At 43.2% G+C, this 19,821-nt stretch overlaps 1 protein-coding gene across 4 annotated transcripts in view; it reads right to left on the bottom strand.

Moving 5' to 3' along the window:
* The window catches only part of ano2b (anoctamin 2b), a 42,090-nt gene that overhangs the window by 18,668 nt on the left and 3,601 nt on the right, over positions 1 to 19,821 (bottom strand). For 3 of the 4 annotated variants that reach the window (XM_028954861.1, XM_028954863.1, XM_028954864.1), the window contains 14 exons: positions 17,049 to 17,147; positions 16,718 to 16,872; positions 16,386 to 16,440; positions 16,048 to 16,099; positions 15,428 to 15,483; positions 15,292 to 15,339; positions 14,576 to 14,640; positions 14,342 to 14,476; positions 13,937 to 14,097; positions 12,441 to 12,523; positions 11,352 to 11,435; positions 10,841 to 10,927; positions 938 to 1,012; positions 424 to 625 (listed from right to left, as the gene is read on the bottom strand). In XM_028954861.1, coding sequence (XP_028810694.1) covers positions 424 to 625; positions 938 to 1,012; positions 10,841 to 10,927; positions 11,352 to 11,435; positions 12,441 to 12,523; positions 13,937 to 14,097; positions 14,342 to 14,476; positions 14,576 to 14,640; positions 15,292 to 15,339; positions 15,428 to 15,483; positions 16,048 to 16,099; positions 16,386 to 16,440; positions 16,718 to 16,872; positions 17,049 to 17,147 — 1,357 coding nt within the window. The remainder of the gene's footprint in view (positions 1 to 423; positions 626 to 937; positions 1,013 to 10,840; positions 10,928 to 11,351; positions 11,436 to 12,440; positions 12,524 to 13,936; positions 14,098 to 14,341; positions 14,477 to 14,575; positions 14,641 to 15,291; positions 15,340 to 15,427; positions 15,484 to 16,047; positions 16,100 to 16,385; positions 16,441 to 16,717; positions 16,873 to 17,048; positions 17,148 to 19,821) is intronic. The other variant, XM_028954862.1, reaches the window with a different exon arrangement.

Consider the following 19,821-nt stretch of genomic DNA (forward strand, 5'->3'; position numbering starts at 1 on the left):
ACTTGTGCCTCGCCCCCTCCTTTCAGAGTGAGACCTATATATGGAACCAGAAACAGAACGTCAAAAAGTAAAAATTCAAAATAATTCAACGGAACTAGTTATTATTGAATAATTACAAATTATGCTTACGTTTGCCCACTGGAAAAAAATTACTAAGTAAGTGTCCATCGTGTTATTTCCTGGATGCAGTTTGTTTAGGCCATGTAGTCATGTGATTTTCTTGTTACTGAATTGTATTATCAGGACCTTACCATACCATGACATTAGTCCAAGTAGCCATCTGTCAATCTAGAGTGCAGCCACATAACCCAAATAACTCCAGTAGTACAAATGGGTGAAACCATCATTAAATAATCTTAATAAGCATTTATATACATATAAGTATAAATGTTTTTATAGTTATGAGAATTATATTCTTCTCACCCAGTTCTGTGAGCCACACAGCTACCGTCCCATAAATCTCGTCCAAAATAAGAATGACCACCAGGTTGATGATGACAGCAGTTGCAGTGACTGTCACTCTGATGTTGGCCTTTGTGGCGCCATCTGTGCTCATTGCCATCAGCGCAGAGACGGTGATCCGGTAAATAATTACACTGAACACAGCTGAGAATGTCACACCGAACTAGAAGAGAGGGAGGGGAAAAGGTATAAATGTGAGAAAAAGCTGGCAGAGGAGAGAAAAGGAGAATGTAACGCTCGCCTATTATTATTTCTTTTTAGTCTTTTTGCAGAAAATGTTCAATTACTAAAAATAAGAACATAATGACAGTGACACTAATTCATCTTGCATTGTGCCTCTAACAATCAAAACAAGTATAGCAGATCAATTTCAGCTCCCTTTTCAACTGATGTAAAATCTGAGTGTGATGCATAAACGCCCATAGGCCTTGTTTTTTTTTTCTACGTTTTTCTACGTTTTCTAACTCCACCTTACCATTAATAGTATAGAGGAAATACTGATGAAGTATCCTGGTATCCTGTCCCTCCATGTGAGCTTCTCTTGTCCGGGCTGTGGGAGAAAAATATCTTAAGTACAGCAAGTGCTCTTAACCCACAACCAAAGAAAATTTTACTAAAATGGTAGCCGTCATAAATACATAAAAATTGTGTCTGGTATAAAATGCTTGAGCCATGCATGTCATTAGTGCAAATCTGACTGTATTAATGGCAGTAATAATTTTAATCAGACAGAAGAAAAAAACAATCCAAGATCTACTCAGTTACTTAATGCAGGAACAATTGTGATCACCAGTTCATATAACCTGCACAGCTTTGGAATGTGGGAGGAAACAAAACAGGAACAGGAAACAGTTAGAACCCAGGTTTTCTTATGCCTGTGTAAGTGTGCAAACCACACCTTTGGAACGTTACGTGTTTCTTCATTAATTCATGATACCGGTTTGTCAGTGACCCTGTGTGACCTCTTTTTTCTCCAATTTACTCCAAAAGCATTCCCAGTATTTTCATCTATGACAATAATGCCAAGAACAGCATGTTGGCATCAACAATTTAATGAAAATAGACAGTGCAAATTGATGTAAATGCAGTTCATAGTGTTGGGGTATCGGGGGGTTGCCCATTACTAGAAGATTTCTGGCAGGAGGGATGAAACAGAAGCTGGGGAGGAAACGCTGTACGACTGGGCTGAATCCCTTCTGCGCAGCTGTGACTGCCTGTACGGGCAGCATCGGACACACATCATCGCCACACAAATCCAGCGTAAAAAATGCAACAGCCACAAGATGCAATATGGGCACACAGTAGAACCGAGAATGCAATTAGGCGGCCACAGGAATTTGCAAAAGGGCTTGAGCGTCCATTCCCCATTGAGTATAAGGATAAAGGAATGCTGTCGTGTAATGAAGGGGAAGGTGTTGCATCAAAAATAGCCCGCAGAAAGTCTGAGTAAGGCTCAGTAAGGTTCTATTTATTTAGTAAGTACACACTAAATAAATAGAACATATATGCTTCAGGAAATTGGACTGAGCCTGCAACCTCTAAAAATCTCACCCATAGTATGAGGTTTACAAAATTGACAATTATACAAAGATAGTATGAAATTTTGATTTAGATTTTCTGGAATATGATTATTAGTTTTTAATTGATTAGCTTGACCAAATATACAGGACTGGTGACCATATACCAATGAAGACGTATGAAGCCCTATTGGAACATATTATTATTATTATAACATATATTAAAACATATTGTTTATATAGGTATATAAAACATTATATTGTACTGCAGAAAAAAACACTTATGCAGATTTTTCTGTTTAATTTCTCATTACATTTTTAAATGTAATGAGAAATTATTAAAATTATTTTTTTGCATGACTATAAAGTATTGAAACAAACAGCATTGCTTTACTAAATTTGAATGCATGTTTTTCCTCCAGTCCCCACCCAGTGCCCAGTGTCCAGGTATGGGCTCTGGCAGCTTCGATGCTGACTAGGACTAGAAGTTATGAAAAGTAAGTAAGAGTGAGAGTAATGACAATTTTGAGCTGCCTTAAAAAGTCCTATCTTTCACAACACAAATCGCATGTTCATTCAGACCTTAGCAGAAGCGTCCTAATGGACAGTATGTCCTGTTTCTCTCATAAAACTGTTTTCAGACTGGAATCACTTTTCTTTGAATATTAGTGCCATGATAAAATGCAATATCAAATTCTCAGTTCTATTAGGTTGTTATTAAATCAGTCATTATAAATCAATATGATATATATTGTCCCCACTGTACACTGGCAATTGAAACATTATCCAGTTATATACACAGTTTTTCTTTTTACAGTAGGCAGTCTATGGCTCACCTTTTTACCAACAGACTACTTTGTGAACAGCAATTTCCAAAAAATTGCCATGACCCAAAATTGAAAAGCAGATTTTGCCTCTTCTAATTGGCTTCATTATTTAGGCAACAGCACCACCTAGCACACAAAACACACAAGGTGACAAGCCCCAGACCTAAGAAAAGATGTACCTTTCACATACTACAGCACAAAGGTCGGGACGATATTTTGTTGATATTGCAAATACATTAATCCCAAAAGACAAAATCTGAACAAATTAAGATATCTACACTTGTACACAGAATCTGCGACCAGTGATAAATATCATTCCTGCATGATCCAGAGATCACATTTGTGTTGTCCAATGATGCCCCTGTGTACAAGGTGCATTAGGGGTGTACAGAATGGAAACTGTCCGATGGTGCACAATAGCTGTGCATGTGACATATTGATTAAATTGTAGGTTACTTTACTTGGCAGTAAATTGATGTCTTATTGAACAATAGATTGAAATGGTGTATGAACGTAACCCATTAAGGCTGTTATTATACTGCTCCTGGGCAGGTCAGCCATCGTCAGCATGTGTAAAAAAAACAAAAAAAAAACAGGAGGAACCCTTATGGAGGCCACCGATGACGTCACCGATTGGTTGAATCCGCTTCTAACATCTGTGCAGCTGCATGTGCTTGCATGTCAGTGTGGAAAGAGGCCAACAGAAGTGGGGGCTGTCAACGATGTGGCTCACAGGATTAACCTCATCTGTGCTGGCAGTTAAGTGGTGTGGGTTGGGAAAGCAACCGCACAGCTGTAGGTTGCAGACGGGTGGTGGGTACCAAGGGTGTGGACAGCTGTGGTGAACAATATCCCCCTAAGCCCTCCGTCCTGAGACGGCCTGCAGACGTGCCCTGCAGGGGAGGCCATATCCTGCTGTAACCATGCAAATCCCTTGGTGGGGTTTCCCTACTCACAGTATGCATATATTTCAGTGTGTGTGCGCTTGTTCCCAGAGAAACGTAGGCAACATTTTTAAGCATTCCAAAACTGAGCCATAAGCCCAGACTTGGGTACCATGCCTGGCATTTAACAGCTTGAGGGCTCCCTTTCTTGCCAAATTCATCAGTGGATTACACCACAAATAGATCTGGAGCAACCACATATCCTACAGCAATGCACATAAATGACAGCATGATGTAAACAGTCAGTAACCTTTGTGGTAAATATGCGGCTAAATATGACATGAATGTACTGACTTCAGATATTTAGACACTTCCACGGGAACCAAATGTCCTTGCAAAGAAGCTGAATCCCATTAGGAAAATATTTTTTACTATGACTTAGGGGTAGGATCATGGTTGAATTTTTCAAAATTATAGAGGTAATTATGCATTTATAATCCAAATTGTTCTCCAAGATCACAACCAATATACTAGTGCGTGTCACTAAATGCACTAGAGCAAATGAATGCGTGTCCACACTGACACCCAGACCCCAGGTCACCCCCCCCAATACCAAATGCGTCAAATAGCATCCAAACCGCCTGCACGCTAAGCCCTTTTGAAAATTATGGACAGGATAAGCAATCTGGGTATTTCCTCTGTGCCATATGTCACCCCATCCTACTCCCACCCACCCCGCCCCGGCAGCAAGGACCCACCAGCTCAGGCTTGACGTCACACTCCTGGCGCCACTGCCCACTCATTTTGTGCCGGTAGCCTTTGTGTGATGTGTGACAGAAAAATAAATAAATAAGAATTCGAGGAGAACAAGGCAGTTGCCTACATTCCTTCACGGTGATGACGTCTTCTCAATATAGGACCTCATGGGATGGGAAAAAAATAAAGCTTAGATTAAATGTGTCGCGCAATCCACCCACCACTTTGTTCCAAGAAAAGAGGGGCTGATGTGACCTGCTTGTTGGGCTTTGTGCGTGCGTGTATGTGTGTGTGCGTTTTGAATAGGACATCAACTTTTAAGTGAATGGTGAATGCAGAAGATTTCTCAGTGACCTCCATCTAACACCATTTTCAGTCCCAGCTACACTTTTACTTCACTTTACTTTATTGCAGCACACACACACACATAAATAGAAATGGGCTGCATTAACATACTGGTTTTCCTCTCAACCATGCACAGCATCCATGTAACCCATATCTACATGCAATTTACATATTTTGCCAGAAAGGCCAGAAAGGCACAAAACATAATGTGGCACATCACAAACAAAGACACCAATCAAAACTAAGATACAAGGTTCATCATTACCAAATCTCTGCAGCCAGTAATGCAAATCTCAAAGAGGGTGAACTAAACACATTCATGGATATCATTTCAGTGAAGACTGAAACACACACACACACACACACACACACACAGATCCCTGGAGTTTGGCTCTCTCTGCTGGACAGTGTCGTCTTGCCGCGCAACCCAAATACCGTCAGGATTATGGGTCAGCTCATCAAAAAAAGTAGAAGCAATGATAGAAAAGTGAGAGGAAAACAAAATCTGTGGCATTCCTGGTCCAATTCAATATTAATTATGAGAACAAGAACCGTACATTCCAATGGCCAATAACGATCACATACAGAGCGTCCTTCAACTTGAAGGAGCCCTTGTAATATTTAGCATCACATGCATTCCATTCCACTACAATCATAGATCTTTAGTGAAATGATATTAAAAAACATAAATAAACCAACAACATGACCCCCTTGCCCTCAACCACAGTGCCGGAACTAGTGACTATCAAATAAAGGAGAAAGTCAAAACGAGAGACACAACAATATGGCATCATTTGCCCCATGACAGCCAGCGGCCTATTAATAAATAACGATAAAAACATTAACATTGCCGCTGTTGTCTCTCAGCCGGCATAGTGTCTCCAAGACTAAACCAAATCATGCGACTGAGACCAATGACAAATTTACCCTGTACATCACAAGTGATACAAGGATAATGGCAGGACAAAAATACCATCATCAGAAGACACGTTTAGTGGCCGATGGGGCAAGGGGAACACAATGGTGATTCCAAATCAAACATCTGGGTCAAGACTGCCTGTAGGCAACAGAATCTGGGACATTGATGGCTATACTTAAAACATGCAAACATCTTCCAAAAAAGATTAATCTCTTCTGCTGAAGCCTCTAACATTTACCTATTATTCACAATGGTTTCTTTAAAAGATATACCTGTAAGCTGTTCATCTTAAGGGTAACACCACACTGATTTACCGTATTAGGGGCAATTATGGCACAGACACAGATTAGTCTTGGACTACAAAATCTGTTTAGGCCCAATCCAATTGGCCCAGCACTTAAGGTTAAATTTAAATCGTAGTTTAAATTTGATCTGTGCCTGCAAATCTGCCAGAATGTGATGATGCAGCTAGGTTTAGGACAATAATTAAAATTTATAAATGACTACTGTCCTTACCATGGGACTTAAATTCTTTGTTGGTGCCATGAATTTGGGTTCCTTTGATTCTCCTCATTAGTTGCAACTCTGGCTAGTTGTATTGTTCTCCCGGTTTAGCCTTGTGTGCGGCTAAATGGCCTGTACCACAGCTTTTCTGCCTTCTTTTAGGGTCATGTCCCCATTTACATTCTCCTTATTCTCATTAAAGTCTAATGAACAACTTGCAGATGTGTCCTCTATCCTCTGTGCAGCATGACACACATATTATTTACAGGCTATTGATGACATCTAATTAGTTGTGTGCTGCCATGGACAATTTTGACTTTTCAATCCTTTCTCACAAACAGTATTATCCAGTGTGTCAGTATATAACTAGACATTGAAATAAACAATGTATTTTTTATTTGTATTATTCATTGTATTATTAGCAGTATTAATATTATTCTGACATTTTGATTGACTGAGAGATACATTGACACAGCTCTTTAAATATCATTCTACCTTATTATCCTGTTTACTTTATTGCTGCCTCATGTGGCACAATGCTTCCTGACTGACATGAAAGAGACTTTTGCCACTATTTAAAAGATTTAATGGGACGCATGTGACAGTGTAAATAGGCAGGGTTGAGTCAGGAAGTTACCCCTAATGGTAGAAGCCAAAGGTAGCAGAAACTGTGGTATAATAATAACAATACAGAACCTGGCATTCAACCTTGGACCTACACCACAATGCAAAAAGAAAAAAAATTGAAGGTACCCAATATTTTAGCATTGCCGTAACGTCAAAAAACAGACAAAAAAAATAAACGCTGTCAGTAGCATTATAGTAAAGTAAAAATAATTTAATTTACTCATAAACATAAATTAGACTATTTAGTTTAAAAGAGCAAAATAATATTTTTAACTACTAACACATTGGACAAGGGACTGTTACGCTTTACTTTTTCAGTGCAGTAAAGAAATCAAACTGTGACCTGCATTTTTCACTTATGCATGATGGATATGGGAAGCGAAATGTCATTCCAGACTTGTGTATGAAAACTGCCTGGCAGTGAAAGGGACGAGGATAGAAAGAATGTAATGACAAAAATGACTACAGGCCTGGGCTTGCTTAAATCTGGCTTTAATTAACAGAAGTGTTTCCCGGGGAGGGTGAGTGATGTGGGCCAGCCACCGTACAGTGACCACAGCTCCATGGAGAAATGAGTTGGGATTGGGCTGCCTAATGAGACCTAAAACACTGTTCCGGACACCCATAGCAACAGGTACAGCCACTGCCAATTAACTTTCACACCTTTGGTAACCTTTGGCACCCTGGAAAGAAATGGGATGATGTCGTACAAGGGTACAACCTTCCTATAACAAATAGCTGATTTATTTTAATATTGTGGATTGCAATATCAAATTCCAATTAAACAATTATAAATTAATTAATAAATTAACCAGAAAGACTGCCATGTTGTATTAAGAAGTTAACATCCTGTGAGGCAACTGCAATAATGTCAAACCACCTGATAATCAGCTTAATGCACACATAATGATGGACTACAGTACTGTATAGGCTATGTATAGTCACACACTCACTGTCTTACATTTCTTGCCAGTCAGATGGACAAAACAGTCCTCCAGCAAAACACCAGAATTAATGAGAATTAATTTTTGTTTCACATGCTTGCAATTTATGCTGTTTCCTTGCTAAATAATATAAACAACTTTACATAATTACTTACAAGAGTGAAGCAAAAATTAGAAAACCACAAATTCACAAGTTCAAACCCCACTATCTACCATTGCATCCCTCAGCAAGACACTTAACCCTTAACTACTGATTGTAACACCCTCTGGATAAGGGTGACGGCTAAATGCTGTAAATTATTTAACTAATTAGACTAGAACTCTCTTCCTCAAATCTTACATAAGCCTTTCAGGCTCTAAATACTTGCATAAGAAATAGGTCGATTGTGTGTGTGTGTGTGTGTGTGTGTGTGTGTGTGTGTGTGTGTATCTAAATTTTCTGACATTTATTCCAATAATATATATTGTACCAACATTTATCTTTGACTGCATTAAAACCCCCTGCCTAACATTACCACAGCAAGTCGAACCCTGCAATATGGAAGGTACCAATGAAGGTATAATTTGGTGTCAGCACCACATCCTTCTTGTCCTGCAGCAGTATAGACCCATGAACAGCAACCTGCATTGCACCCTGCTGCACTGTGTGTTGTGGGCAGTGGTGGCCTAGCGGTTAAGGAAGCGGCTCCATAATCAGAAAGTTGGCGCTTCAAATCCTGAGCCGCCAAGGTACCACCGAGGTGCCACTGAGCAAAGCACGAAAAAGTTTTTTTATTTCACCTTGTATCTACTTCCTGTATGAGCAGAAATGACCATCTTCCCTGGCCTCACCTATTCCTATTCCTATAAGCCATTGCTTATATAGTATAATGTGTCCAACCTCTCTACCTAGTGTCCAACCTAGTGTCACTGCAAACATGGATGAAGGGTCCGACCTCTCCACTGTTAGCTCACTACAGCATCCCTTGAAGACAACGACTGGGATTACCCACGGCAGGAGTCTTTTTAGTTGAAAGATGACCCTGCCAGCAACGTTGACAATTGTTAGTGTCCAGAAGTGAGTGAGGTACTGGGTGATGGTGTACTCTGGGCCGACCTTCTCCCAGCCATTTATGCATGTCCACAGCCAGAACCCACATTGGAAGCTCCACCACTGGTGCCCACACTGAGTGGTCTGATGCCGCTCCTCACCGCCGCTCCTGCATCACTATCTGCACCCACCGACCAGCACTCCCTGACTACCATACACCATTCTCTTCTTCCATTTTATCGGCCTTAAGCGGAGCTGACTGCTGCACCCCTGGCTCACTGATACCAGCAGCCCAAACCTCTTCACAGGCAAGGATATTACTGCTACTAAGATTGCACCTAAATCAACATTCCCATTTAGGTTGATTTAGAGAGGTTCAAGTGTTGTGAAGAAGGCTTCAGGGTCCAGCAAGCACTTCAGCAAGTGCAAGGAAAGTCCAGCAAGCACCAGGACAGTCTCCTAAAGATGATTCAGCTGCGGGATCGGGGTGCCACCAGTGCAGAGCTTGATCAGGAATGGCCTAAGGCAGGTATGAGGGCATCTGCACCCACATTGAGGCAAAGACTTTTGGAGGACGGCCTGGTGTCAAGAGCAACAAAGAAGCAACTTCTCTCCAAGAACAACGTCAAGTAAAGTAAAGTGAAGTGATTGTCATTGTGATACACAGCACAGCACACGGTGCACACAGTGAAATGTGTTCTCTGCTTTTTACCATCACTCTTGGTGAGCAGGGGAGCAGTGTGTGGGGACGGTGCTTTACTCAGTGGCACCTCAGTGGCACCTTGGCAGATCGGGATTCAAACCGGCAAACTTCTGATTACGGGGCTGCCTCCTTAACCAGACAGACTGATATTCTGTAAAAAGTACAGGGATTAGACTGCTGAGGACTGCTGGAGTAAAGTCATTTATTATAAAGTCCTTTCATCTCTAATGAAGCCCCTTTCCAATTGATTGGGGCATCTGGAAAAATGATTGTCTGGAGAACAAAAGGTGAGACCATTCATGTGTGGGGCTGCTTCTCATCAAAGGAAGTGGGCTCACTCACAATTTTGCCTAAGAACACAAATAAAGAATAGTACCAAAACATCCGCCAACAGCAACTTCTCCCAACCATCCCAGAAAGAAGAACAATGTCTTTTACAGCATGATGGTTCAGAGAACAAAACGTTGAAATTTTGGGTCCATGGCCAGAAGTTGATTGACAGCATGCCAGGGCGAATTGCAGAGGTCTTGAAAAAAAGGTCCAACACTGCAAATATTGACTCTTTGCAAAAACGGGATGAAACTGTCAATAAAAGCCTTTGAAACTGCTTGTAATTATACTTCAATACAGAAACAACTGACAAAAAGATGAAAAGAAAACAATGAAGCACCAAACTTTGTGAACACCAGTATTTGTGTCATTCTTAAAACTTTTGGGCATGACTGTACAGTAATCTGTCAATGAGTCAATCTTTATGCATGAGGCACAATGTACACTGGCACAGAGAACCTAGCTTATAAATGAGATGCAGAGCTCCAAGCCTCAAGTGAGCAAATCCAAGGATGTTTCACTTTGAAAGTGGGGAAACCAAAACTGACATCAGACAAATTGCATCTTTTTAGAATATAAAAGCTTCCAAACTTTTCAGGGTTCCAAAGTCACACAATTAGAGCAGAACAGCGCTGATGTCTTGGGGGCTATCAGCCTTAAGTGCTGGAAATATCCAGCCTCCCCAGAGACCCAAGGGAGAGAGTGGCATAATCAGAGCCCATAAGACCACAGACACACGCTGCACAGATTCAGAGGAAATGAGAAAGGCCCTGATAGACACAGGGGAGGTGAGACTGGAGACAGGAATGCTGTTAAGGTGAGCGAACAAGATGTGACCTCCTCTCCTTGTCTTTTTTTTTTTTCCACAGGAAGTAATCTACATAAAGATTGGGAGGATGTCCCAGTTCTTAAAAGGTCTATGACGAAAAAGGACAGAAATAAAGCCCCAAGAAAGACAGAGGGACGGAGGAGAGTTTTTTTTTTCTTTTTACCGGGATGCCCGTTGTCATAGCAGACAGCAGCCTCTGCCTCCACTTGTCCTTCCTGGACTCCCCACTCTCCACCGCACTCTTGCCATGCTGGAACAGACAGACCGGGCCAAATGAACACAAATGTGGTGCCTGTAAAGCCCTCCAGCTGAGAAGTGTTAGGGGCAGGGAAACATAACTAGCCAGATCTGAATTTTGAGCCCAATCTGTTCCACTAGCAAATGCCATCCGTCTCTTCCGCTCCACCTCCGTCCGTTCCCTCTCGAAGCCTGTGCAAGCTTCACCATCTCACTGCCAAATCCTTAAGGCCATTGAAATGCATGATGGGATATATGAATTCCCAGCCCTCATCATTTGGCTTCGATTGTTCATCCCCCCTCGGAAAAAAATACAGGGCAGAACTTCTTCCAAAACAGTCCGGTCCAGACAAACTTATCACAGTTTGCTCTCAAAAGTCCCTGGTTTCAGCTACTTTTCTAGATGATAATGACTAAATCAACATTGTGTATCCAACCTCATTTTTGCTCTTCTTCTGGTTCCTCATCTTCCTCTGCCTCTTCTGTAGCAGTATAGTTTCATATTTTGGGCGTGGATGTTCCTAAGGGAAATGGTGTTCAGAATATTATGTGATGCATCACAGCTGGCAGTTCAATTTGCAGAGAGGTCAAAAATGTTACCACTGAAAGCAAGGGAAAGAAATCAAGGACAAGTTATGCGCCTTGAGCAAATGGAACTCAAATAGTACTTGGACTATTACTTTGAGATAGAAAAAAATAAGACAAGACTGTTTTCCATAGTTCTCACAATATTTAATGACCTGTTAACATGTGACATATTGATGCCGTGGATTTAAATCATCCAAAATTATGGAACAGCGTGTGTGAGAGTTGTCAGTCCAGCTCCTGCCATTTTAAGTTAATTATAATTAAAGATCATGTTCTGGGAGACAGAAACCCCCCTGTCAGGATCCAGTTTTTGAAGGGGCCATCTTCGGGTCCGGAGTTCGGACCGGCGTTTCACGTTCATCCTGTGCTATTATGTTTCCTGATGGTTTTCACCTGTGTCTGACTGTATTAAGCTGCCCTGTTCGTGTCTGTTCGCCATCGGGTCATTGTTACTTGATGTCTCCCCTGTCCTGTTCACCATGTGTTAACCCCTGTGACGTCTCGTGATGTCGTGTGTATGCGTCCTTCTTCCTCGCCATGTCCAGCCATCGCTGGATCTCCTTCCTCATATCAAACCAGCGTGACATATCTATCAATATATATTTCTGACTGGATGGTTACCAATTGCCCACAGAGCATTTAAGATCTCAAGATAAAAATGTGATGTCAAATTAGATCCACTCTTTAATGTTTAATGCCATCTTAAAAAGTCTTACTTACTTTGCCTAACAATGTCCATAACTGCCATAAAACCACGCCCCACTTTTCATTTAGCATGCAGTTTTATAAAAATCTATGAAATCCACCTTCTAGTAAGGAATTGAATTGAGGCAAGTCAAGGTCTGTCTGTTATCCTTAAAATAGCAATAAGGCACAATTAATTTCGAATGGTGCGTCACTGCATGTGTCTCACTCCTGAGGTGCTAAGTGACCCTCACCTCTTCTTCCTCCATACCAGTCAGGTCCCAGCTGTGGTTCAGACTGATCTGCCGTCGCTTCCAGTGCTCCAGAAACATGGCAGCTGCATTCACAAAATAACAAACACAAAGGGATGTTAAGAACATTTTACTCTGTCACTCTTAAGTGTTGCAACTCCACAGTGTCACTGGACCATTAGTATTTGCTTATTAGCCAATAAACATCTGCTGTGGATAGGAACTGTGATATTTGCAGGGTATTGCTTCAAGCCACAATTTAATTTGGAAGAACAACAACTGCAATCCCCTCGCGGTCTAAAAAATTCGCCTGATAATGTACACGATTCGAAAACCCGCGCACTAAATATCATCAGTCTGGGAAGGTCGTTAATATCTATTGTCCCCCTGTCCCCCACGTGGAGGTCCCGCTGTGCGTAATAATGCATAGGCCCCTTCGCCACACGCGGTTGTGAAAGACAAGCTGCTGTCAGCCCACACGACACAAAGCACCCGTCAGCCAGTGCACTGATGTCAGGGTCCGGCCCCGATCGCGAGGCAGTGACAGGAGTGGAAACACAATGCTCCAGCCATTCATCTGCTGTGTCACAGACGGTATAATCTTCATCTGCCCCATCTCTCCATCCCCCTTTCTGTGACATCCCTCTATCTTGCTGCCTATCTCCTTCCCATGTCCGCCCCTGCAAGTATTGTGTATCCGTTCATCTGGTGCTTTCCTATGTTTGTGGAACGTGAAGCTGCGTTCAATCTGCTGTCCACTTCAAAAGTGGAGAGTCAATTCACTGCTGATAAAAGTATTGGTTTAGAGACTACAACAACGGGGTCTAATGGCAGTTACATTGGCCTAATATTGTTCACAATCTCAGAATTGACAAAAGAGCCATGGCTTTTTCATTAATGTTATTCCTCTGAACAAGGCTCTTAACTGTACATTACATCCAGCAATGTTAGAATTTGTGTGAAACATAAAGGTTGTTGATTGCTGAATGAAACTGGTATCCATCAGCTTCAATGTTAAAAAGAATAGTATCTTGTTCATGGAATAGTATCTTGTTCACCATCAGTTTTTATACAGATATAGTTGTATATTGTAAATGAATAAAATTAATTATATGAAGTGCAGTGCATTTGATTTAGCATTATACGGGGCGCTGGTGGGCAGTGGGCAGTGAAGGAAGCGGCCCCGTAATCAGAAGGTTGCCGGTTCGAATCCTGAGGCGCCAAGGTGCCACTGAGGTGCCACTGAGCAAAGCACTGTCCCCACACACTGCTCCCCGGGCGCCTGTCATGGCTGCCCACTGCTCACCAACGGTGACACATTTTGTTGTGTCACCGTGTGTTGTGCTGTGTATCACAATGACAATCACTTCACTTTATATACCATATATGGTTCACAATTTCTAGCTCTTCATCAGTGTTCAGTTTCTGACCACAGGACAGCTACTGTCTGCAATGACAGGAATAAAGAGAGAGGGGGGAAATGGGGAAAGATTGCCTACCCCACAGGGACATGAAGATGGCAAAGAAGACCGTGGCAGGGTTGTCAAAGAGGTGGCTTGCCCTAGCGGTGCTGCAGGCCGTACTGAGCTCCCAGTAATCACAAGCCCCATCGCACAGCGGGCACATGGTGAAGTTCTGCATTGTGTCGCACATCTCTAAACTGCCACAGACAAATGCAAAAGACAAAGGTTGGCCTCATAAATGTAAATTTAAGATCTGGGACAGTAAAATGCATTATGCATTTGAAGCATGACTCAGGAATACAAATCAACTTAAAAATAATTACATAATTAGGCACAAGTCTTTTAGGGAAAATGATTGAGGGGTCACCTGTTCCTGTGACATTTTTGTATGCCAGCCACTCCTCATGTTGATACTAAAGCCCCGCAGGCACCACTACCTACCTGGGCACGTTGGTGTCGAGGGTGGCACAGCCGTACAAGAAAACAATGATGCCCACCAGGGACGCCGGAATTAGCAGCTGGGTGTACACACCGAGCCAGGCAAAGTACAGGCCAATTTTTTCCCCAAAGTACTTCCTGAGTTGAAAATTGAGACAAAAGTAAGATGGTGCTCAGGACAGGAGGACATGTCGTAATAACCTGCGTTCGGTAATAAATAAATAAGTAAATAAACACCTAATAAGGTCCACAGGTTGGTACTTATAGAACACCCCATATCTCGCCCATTCATCATGCAAAATCTGAAACATGAGAAAAACACTCATAAATAATTATCACTACGGTTTCAAATCTATTATTGTGGTTAAACCGCAGTTTATGAAATATACGCAGTGTTGCAAACGTAAGCAATGTAATGAGGAGAAATGACAATTATAGAGATTGTCACTCTCAGACATAAAATACCAGGCTAGAAAAAGTTGTGGTTATAATACAGTACAGGCCAAAAGTTTGGACACACCTTCTCATTCAATGTGTTTTCTTTATTTTCATCACCGGACCTGAACCCAATCGAGATGGTTTGGGGTGAGCTGGACCGCAGAGTGAAGGCAAAGAGGCCAACAAGTGCTAAACACCTCTGGGAACTCCTTCAAGACTGTTGGAACACCATTTCAGGTGACGATCTCTTGAAGCTCATCGAGAGAATGCCAAGAGTGTTCAAAGTACATAACTCCACATGTGTTCATTCATAGTTTTGATGCCTTCAGTGAGAATCTACCAACGTAAATGGTCATGAGAATAAAGAAAACACATTGAATGAGAAGGTGTGTCCAGATGTTTTCCTGTACTGTACATATCAAAACATGATATACCGGATATATATGTTAATATAAATATAAAATATATGTGTTTTTTTTTTTTATTTGGTCATGTCACTCAGCCTGAGCACCTACCTGCCTGTCATTCCTTTCCTCTGCACTTTCCGCACCTTTAAAATCCCCCTGTGAGCAGAAGGAGAAGGTCACCAGCAAAGAATTACACACAGTTCCCAACAATCTATACGGCCACAGGCAAAAGAGGGCAACTCACATCATGAAGTGGGAATGCCGACTCATAGACACCTTTTGCTATTAGGGTGGTGATCCCTAGGAGAGTGGAGAGGAACGTATGAACACACAACCCACAAAGCCAATAAAATGTGCACCCAAGGTCCCTAATTTCTCACTGAACCTAGACCATCTGGTGAAACTTCTCAAGACGGAGGACAGCTGACATGTAGAGCACAAGCTTTAATCAAAGTAATTAAGCAGTCCTCTAAGGAGCGGCATTAAAAGTTAAGCGATTAGCCTGCAATTAATAACACGATTCCCAGATCCAGCCAGCAGGGACACTTCTGAGACAAACCCTGGAACTGTGTGACCCATTTAACAAAGAACACAGGAGAAAGGCAGACGGCTAAACTGTGCGAGGGTGGGTGAGAGAGCGCGTCCCCTCCTGAGCTGGCCTGAATTTCTGCTCTCCAGTAGCTCTCAGGGGCTTCCTTCTGCCCTACTCCCCCGTCCAAAGCAACATATGGCGGCTCTGGCCACGGGCGCCGCGGCCCCGTGCCCACACACACTCCTCTCGCCCCCGGGCACGGCTTTCCCCGGAATTCCCATAAGCCCGCGCGTGTCCCTGCTGGCAGCCGAGCGCGGTTCAGATGCGTTTACCCATGGTTTGGCACGTCCGCGTGCAGGCGGTGCGGCGCAGGATCTCGTACACCTGAGAGACAGACAGACAGAGAGAGAGAGAGAGAGAGAGAGAGAGAGAGAGAAAAACATCGGCCTCACTGATCGCACCCCGGGGAGGGGAAAGGGGGCTAATTGTACGAGCGGCGCCTTGGCGACGCATCATTACTGGTGAGCACCTGCAATGTTACCTGTTGTACTCACTGCCCTCTCCCACAGGAGCTGAATTAACAAATAAAGATGCCCACACACACACACACACATAAATACAAACAATACCCCCCTTCCCCATGCCAATCCAGGAAAGGGAAGAGACTCACTATTCGGCTCCGGGTGGTATTGTCGAAGAAGGTGTCTTTGGACTTGATGTTGTACCTGAGAACAAACAGGCCGCCGATGAGGAGTGAGCGAGACATCGTGCGGCTTGATTGGCAGAATGAGTCACGCTTTATTTTTACATTCACACGGACGCCTCTGGCAGCTACAACCAAATCCCGTTACGTCCTCCGAGACTAGCGGAAGGGGGCAAAATCCACACGTTCCGCCCCCGCTCTGCCCCAGGACACGCGTGCACGTACAAAAACGCTCGCGTATACAGGTACTACAACGCACACACACACACACACACACACACACGCGCGCGGCCTCTCACAGGTGCATCTTGTCCCGGGAGAAACAGTGGGACAGGAATTTGGTGCGGCCCTGGTCCTGTGTTTGGGGGACGTTGGGCTGGAATGGTTGGTTGAGCTTCTGCCACACCAGGTTCATGGTGCCAGCAAAACCTTTTTCTCCCTTCAGCTCGTAGCTCTGCGAGACACACACAAGCATATTTTCAAACGCCTTTCCATCTTTTCCCCCCTCGCCGTGGAATGACGTGAATTCCACGCGTATCGCCGGAGCCTCTTGTGATGTGTGCGTTAATGTGGGTACACACTTTGGATGAAATCTAGGGTGCTAGAGGGGAGTGGGGCGCGGTGCCTCACCTTCTTGGTGGCCACTTTAATCTTCAGGAACTCGGCCTCCCTGCTCAGCACCTGCCAGGGCGCGTGGATCCGGACGAAAGTGTGGCCGTGGGCTTTGTGCTGCGGCGCAAAAAGAGAGACACTCGGGGTGACACTCGGGTCGCACCTTATCCCGCCCGCCTGCAATGGCGCGTTCTAAACCTTGCGCATTGGGAGACGGCGTGTGCAGAATACCTCTCACCACCACCTCCATCTGACAATTACGTAACGCAGACTATCCTCCAGCACGCGCGCAAAAGCGTCCCATCGCGGCTTATCATCAATACCGAGCGACGGCCAATCGTCTCGGCCTATCCGCTGCCAGGTCGGCGTCTCTTCGCTGTTCAGTAAGTGTTGCGGCATCATTGTGCAGGTCTGCGGTTGTGTAACAGAACCCTGCGTGGCCAACCTCGGCAGAGCAACGACAAAGCAGTAACAGTATACACATGGCACATGCCAGCTACTGACCGGCACCCGATCGCTTTCAGTACACCACCCGAAAATGAAAGAGAGGGAAGGGGAGAAGAGAGTGAAAGCCCTGAGGGGGACAGGCAGTGAGACAGGGACAAACAGACAGACAGGAGATGGATGGATGGATGGATGGATGGATGGATGGATGGATGGATGGATGGATGGATGGATGGATGGATGGATGGATGGATGGATGGATGGTATAGATAGATAGATAGATAGATAGATAGATAGATAGATAGATAGATAGATAGATAGATAGATAGATAGATAGATAGATAGATAGATAGATAGATAGATAGAATGCCTCTCATGTGTGGAAAAAATGGGTAAAAATAAGAAGGTTAATTAGGATATGATATTCCAATTAGTACTTCATCTCAGCAGGGGAAGGTATTTAGGTCGATTTGGGTCTGGGGGAGTCTCCACCACAGACACTGGCTGTGACTGACATTTGAGGGGCTCATACAGACCCCAAAGCGGAGGTGGCACAGCAGGCTGAGGTGTTTCCTGCCTCTGACATTTCAAATCAGTACACTGACAGAGTCATGTGAAGGAGTGTACGAAAAGAAAAAATTTATATATGTGTTATTTTAAATTATATTAATCAATTGTATTGAAAACAATTGACAATTGAAATAACATCTAATTGAAATGGCTCTTAATTAATGAAATTACTGCATAAATGTAGAGCAACAATTAGTTCTTGAGCTTCCGTGGCACGATGCTGTGCTCACTAATGCAGGTCTGCCACTTTAGCAACATCACTGATTACTACAAACTCCTTTTGCAATGATCTCAGTACAGCTGCTTAAAGAAAAAATTCCACTAGCCTCCTTCAGCAAATGGTGCATCATGGAAGGAAACATGGGAATTTCGACTTGACCTCGAACTTTTAAATGGTAGTGTAGAATAGATACTCGTACAAATTCTTATCCAGAAGCTTATTCCAGCCCTCACCGTACACTTGATCTGTGAAGTAATCAATACTGGTGATGACAGTATGAAAGGTTCACAAAGGTTCACGCTGACAGCGTTGGGACGCTCCGTGCTCATGGGACGGCACTCGGCAACCACCAAGCGTTCCCGCCTGACCTGGAATCAAACATCCCCGGAGTGGATACATTATTTATGCTGTGTGGCCCTGAGCACTTTGTCCAGGTGCTGAACCCAACGTGGCACATGTAAACATACTGAAACTTTTCAGACGTGTCCGTGTAAGGACTCCAGGGCTAAAGGGATGAAATTGCAATTCATTTCACTTTCTATTGCTATGCATACAGAAAACCTAAACCAATGCAGTTTTTCTTAAACGTTGGACTGCTAAAATCTAGTGAATAGACGTGAATTTCACAAACAAAGTCACTTGGCTTAAAGCAAACAAGAAATCCTTCAAATCACGTGAAGTGAAACTTTTTTGTTCGATGTTGATAATTGTGGCTGGGTATGAAAATCAGAAGTCCAATTATGAAAATCAATCAACGTTTCACAATACTGAAATGTCCAATTTATGCAGTACACAACTACATTTAAAAGACATTTAAAAGACATTTCTGGAGATTGATAGAGAGGATGGCGTGACAGCTTTAACTACTTCACCACCACTGGCCTCTTTACACCTACCTATAGTGCTCTAATGCATAAAGACTATTAATAACAGTCAAACAAATCTCACAATTTTGCATCTACGCTTCTGGCATTTATCAGCGACTTACAACCACCAGCTACAGGGACACATTGGTAGTACGTGGGCATTGAACCTGTGACTTTGCGGTTCACAGTCCAGTGTGTTACCAACTAGGCTATTACCAGCCCGCACATCATATCTCAACTCCACCAAGCAGACGGAAAAAGCTGATAACGTATTCCGTTGCCCCGCGAGTCTTCCAATTACAATATGCACAACAAAAGTGGCAAGAAACAAATGGTGAATAATTAAACTGCTATCATTAATAATGACTCACGTACAGGCGGTCTGGGACTAATGGCACCCTATTGGCCGTACAGTTACATCATGAGACAACCCTTAGCACTGAGTACCCCCCTGGGGGAAGCTGGTCCGTGGAGACCTCTCCAAGGTGCGTTAACAAACGTGAAACACGTCTATGCCCCTCAAAGATCGATCAACGTTCATTTTTTTTTTTTTTTAAATCGCAGCAAATGTGCAGCTTTTGTCTCTTTCCACTTGGCCACTAGACCTCATCCCTCCCAAGTTACGCTCACTGTGCTTGGCAACAACCTTTATAAAACCAGCCTCCTCTAGTAACCATTTCACAACATAGTG

This window comes from Denticeps clupeoides, chromosome 15, assembly GCF_900700375.1.
Source record: "Denticeps clupeoides chromosome 15, fDenClu1.1, whole genome shotgun sequence".
NCBI classification, from domain to species: domain Eukaryota; kingdom Metazoa; phylum Chordata; class Actinopteri; order Clupeiformes; family Denticipitidae; genus Denticeps; species Denticeps clupeoides.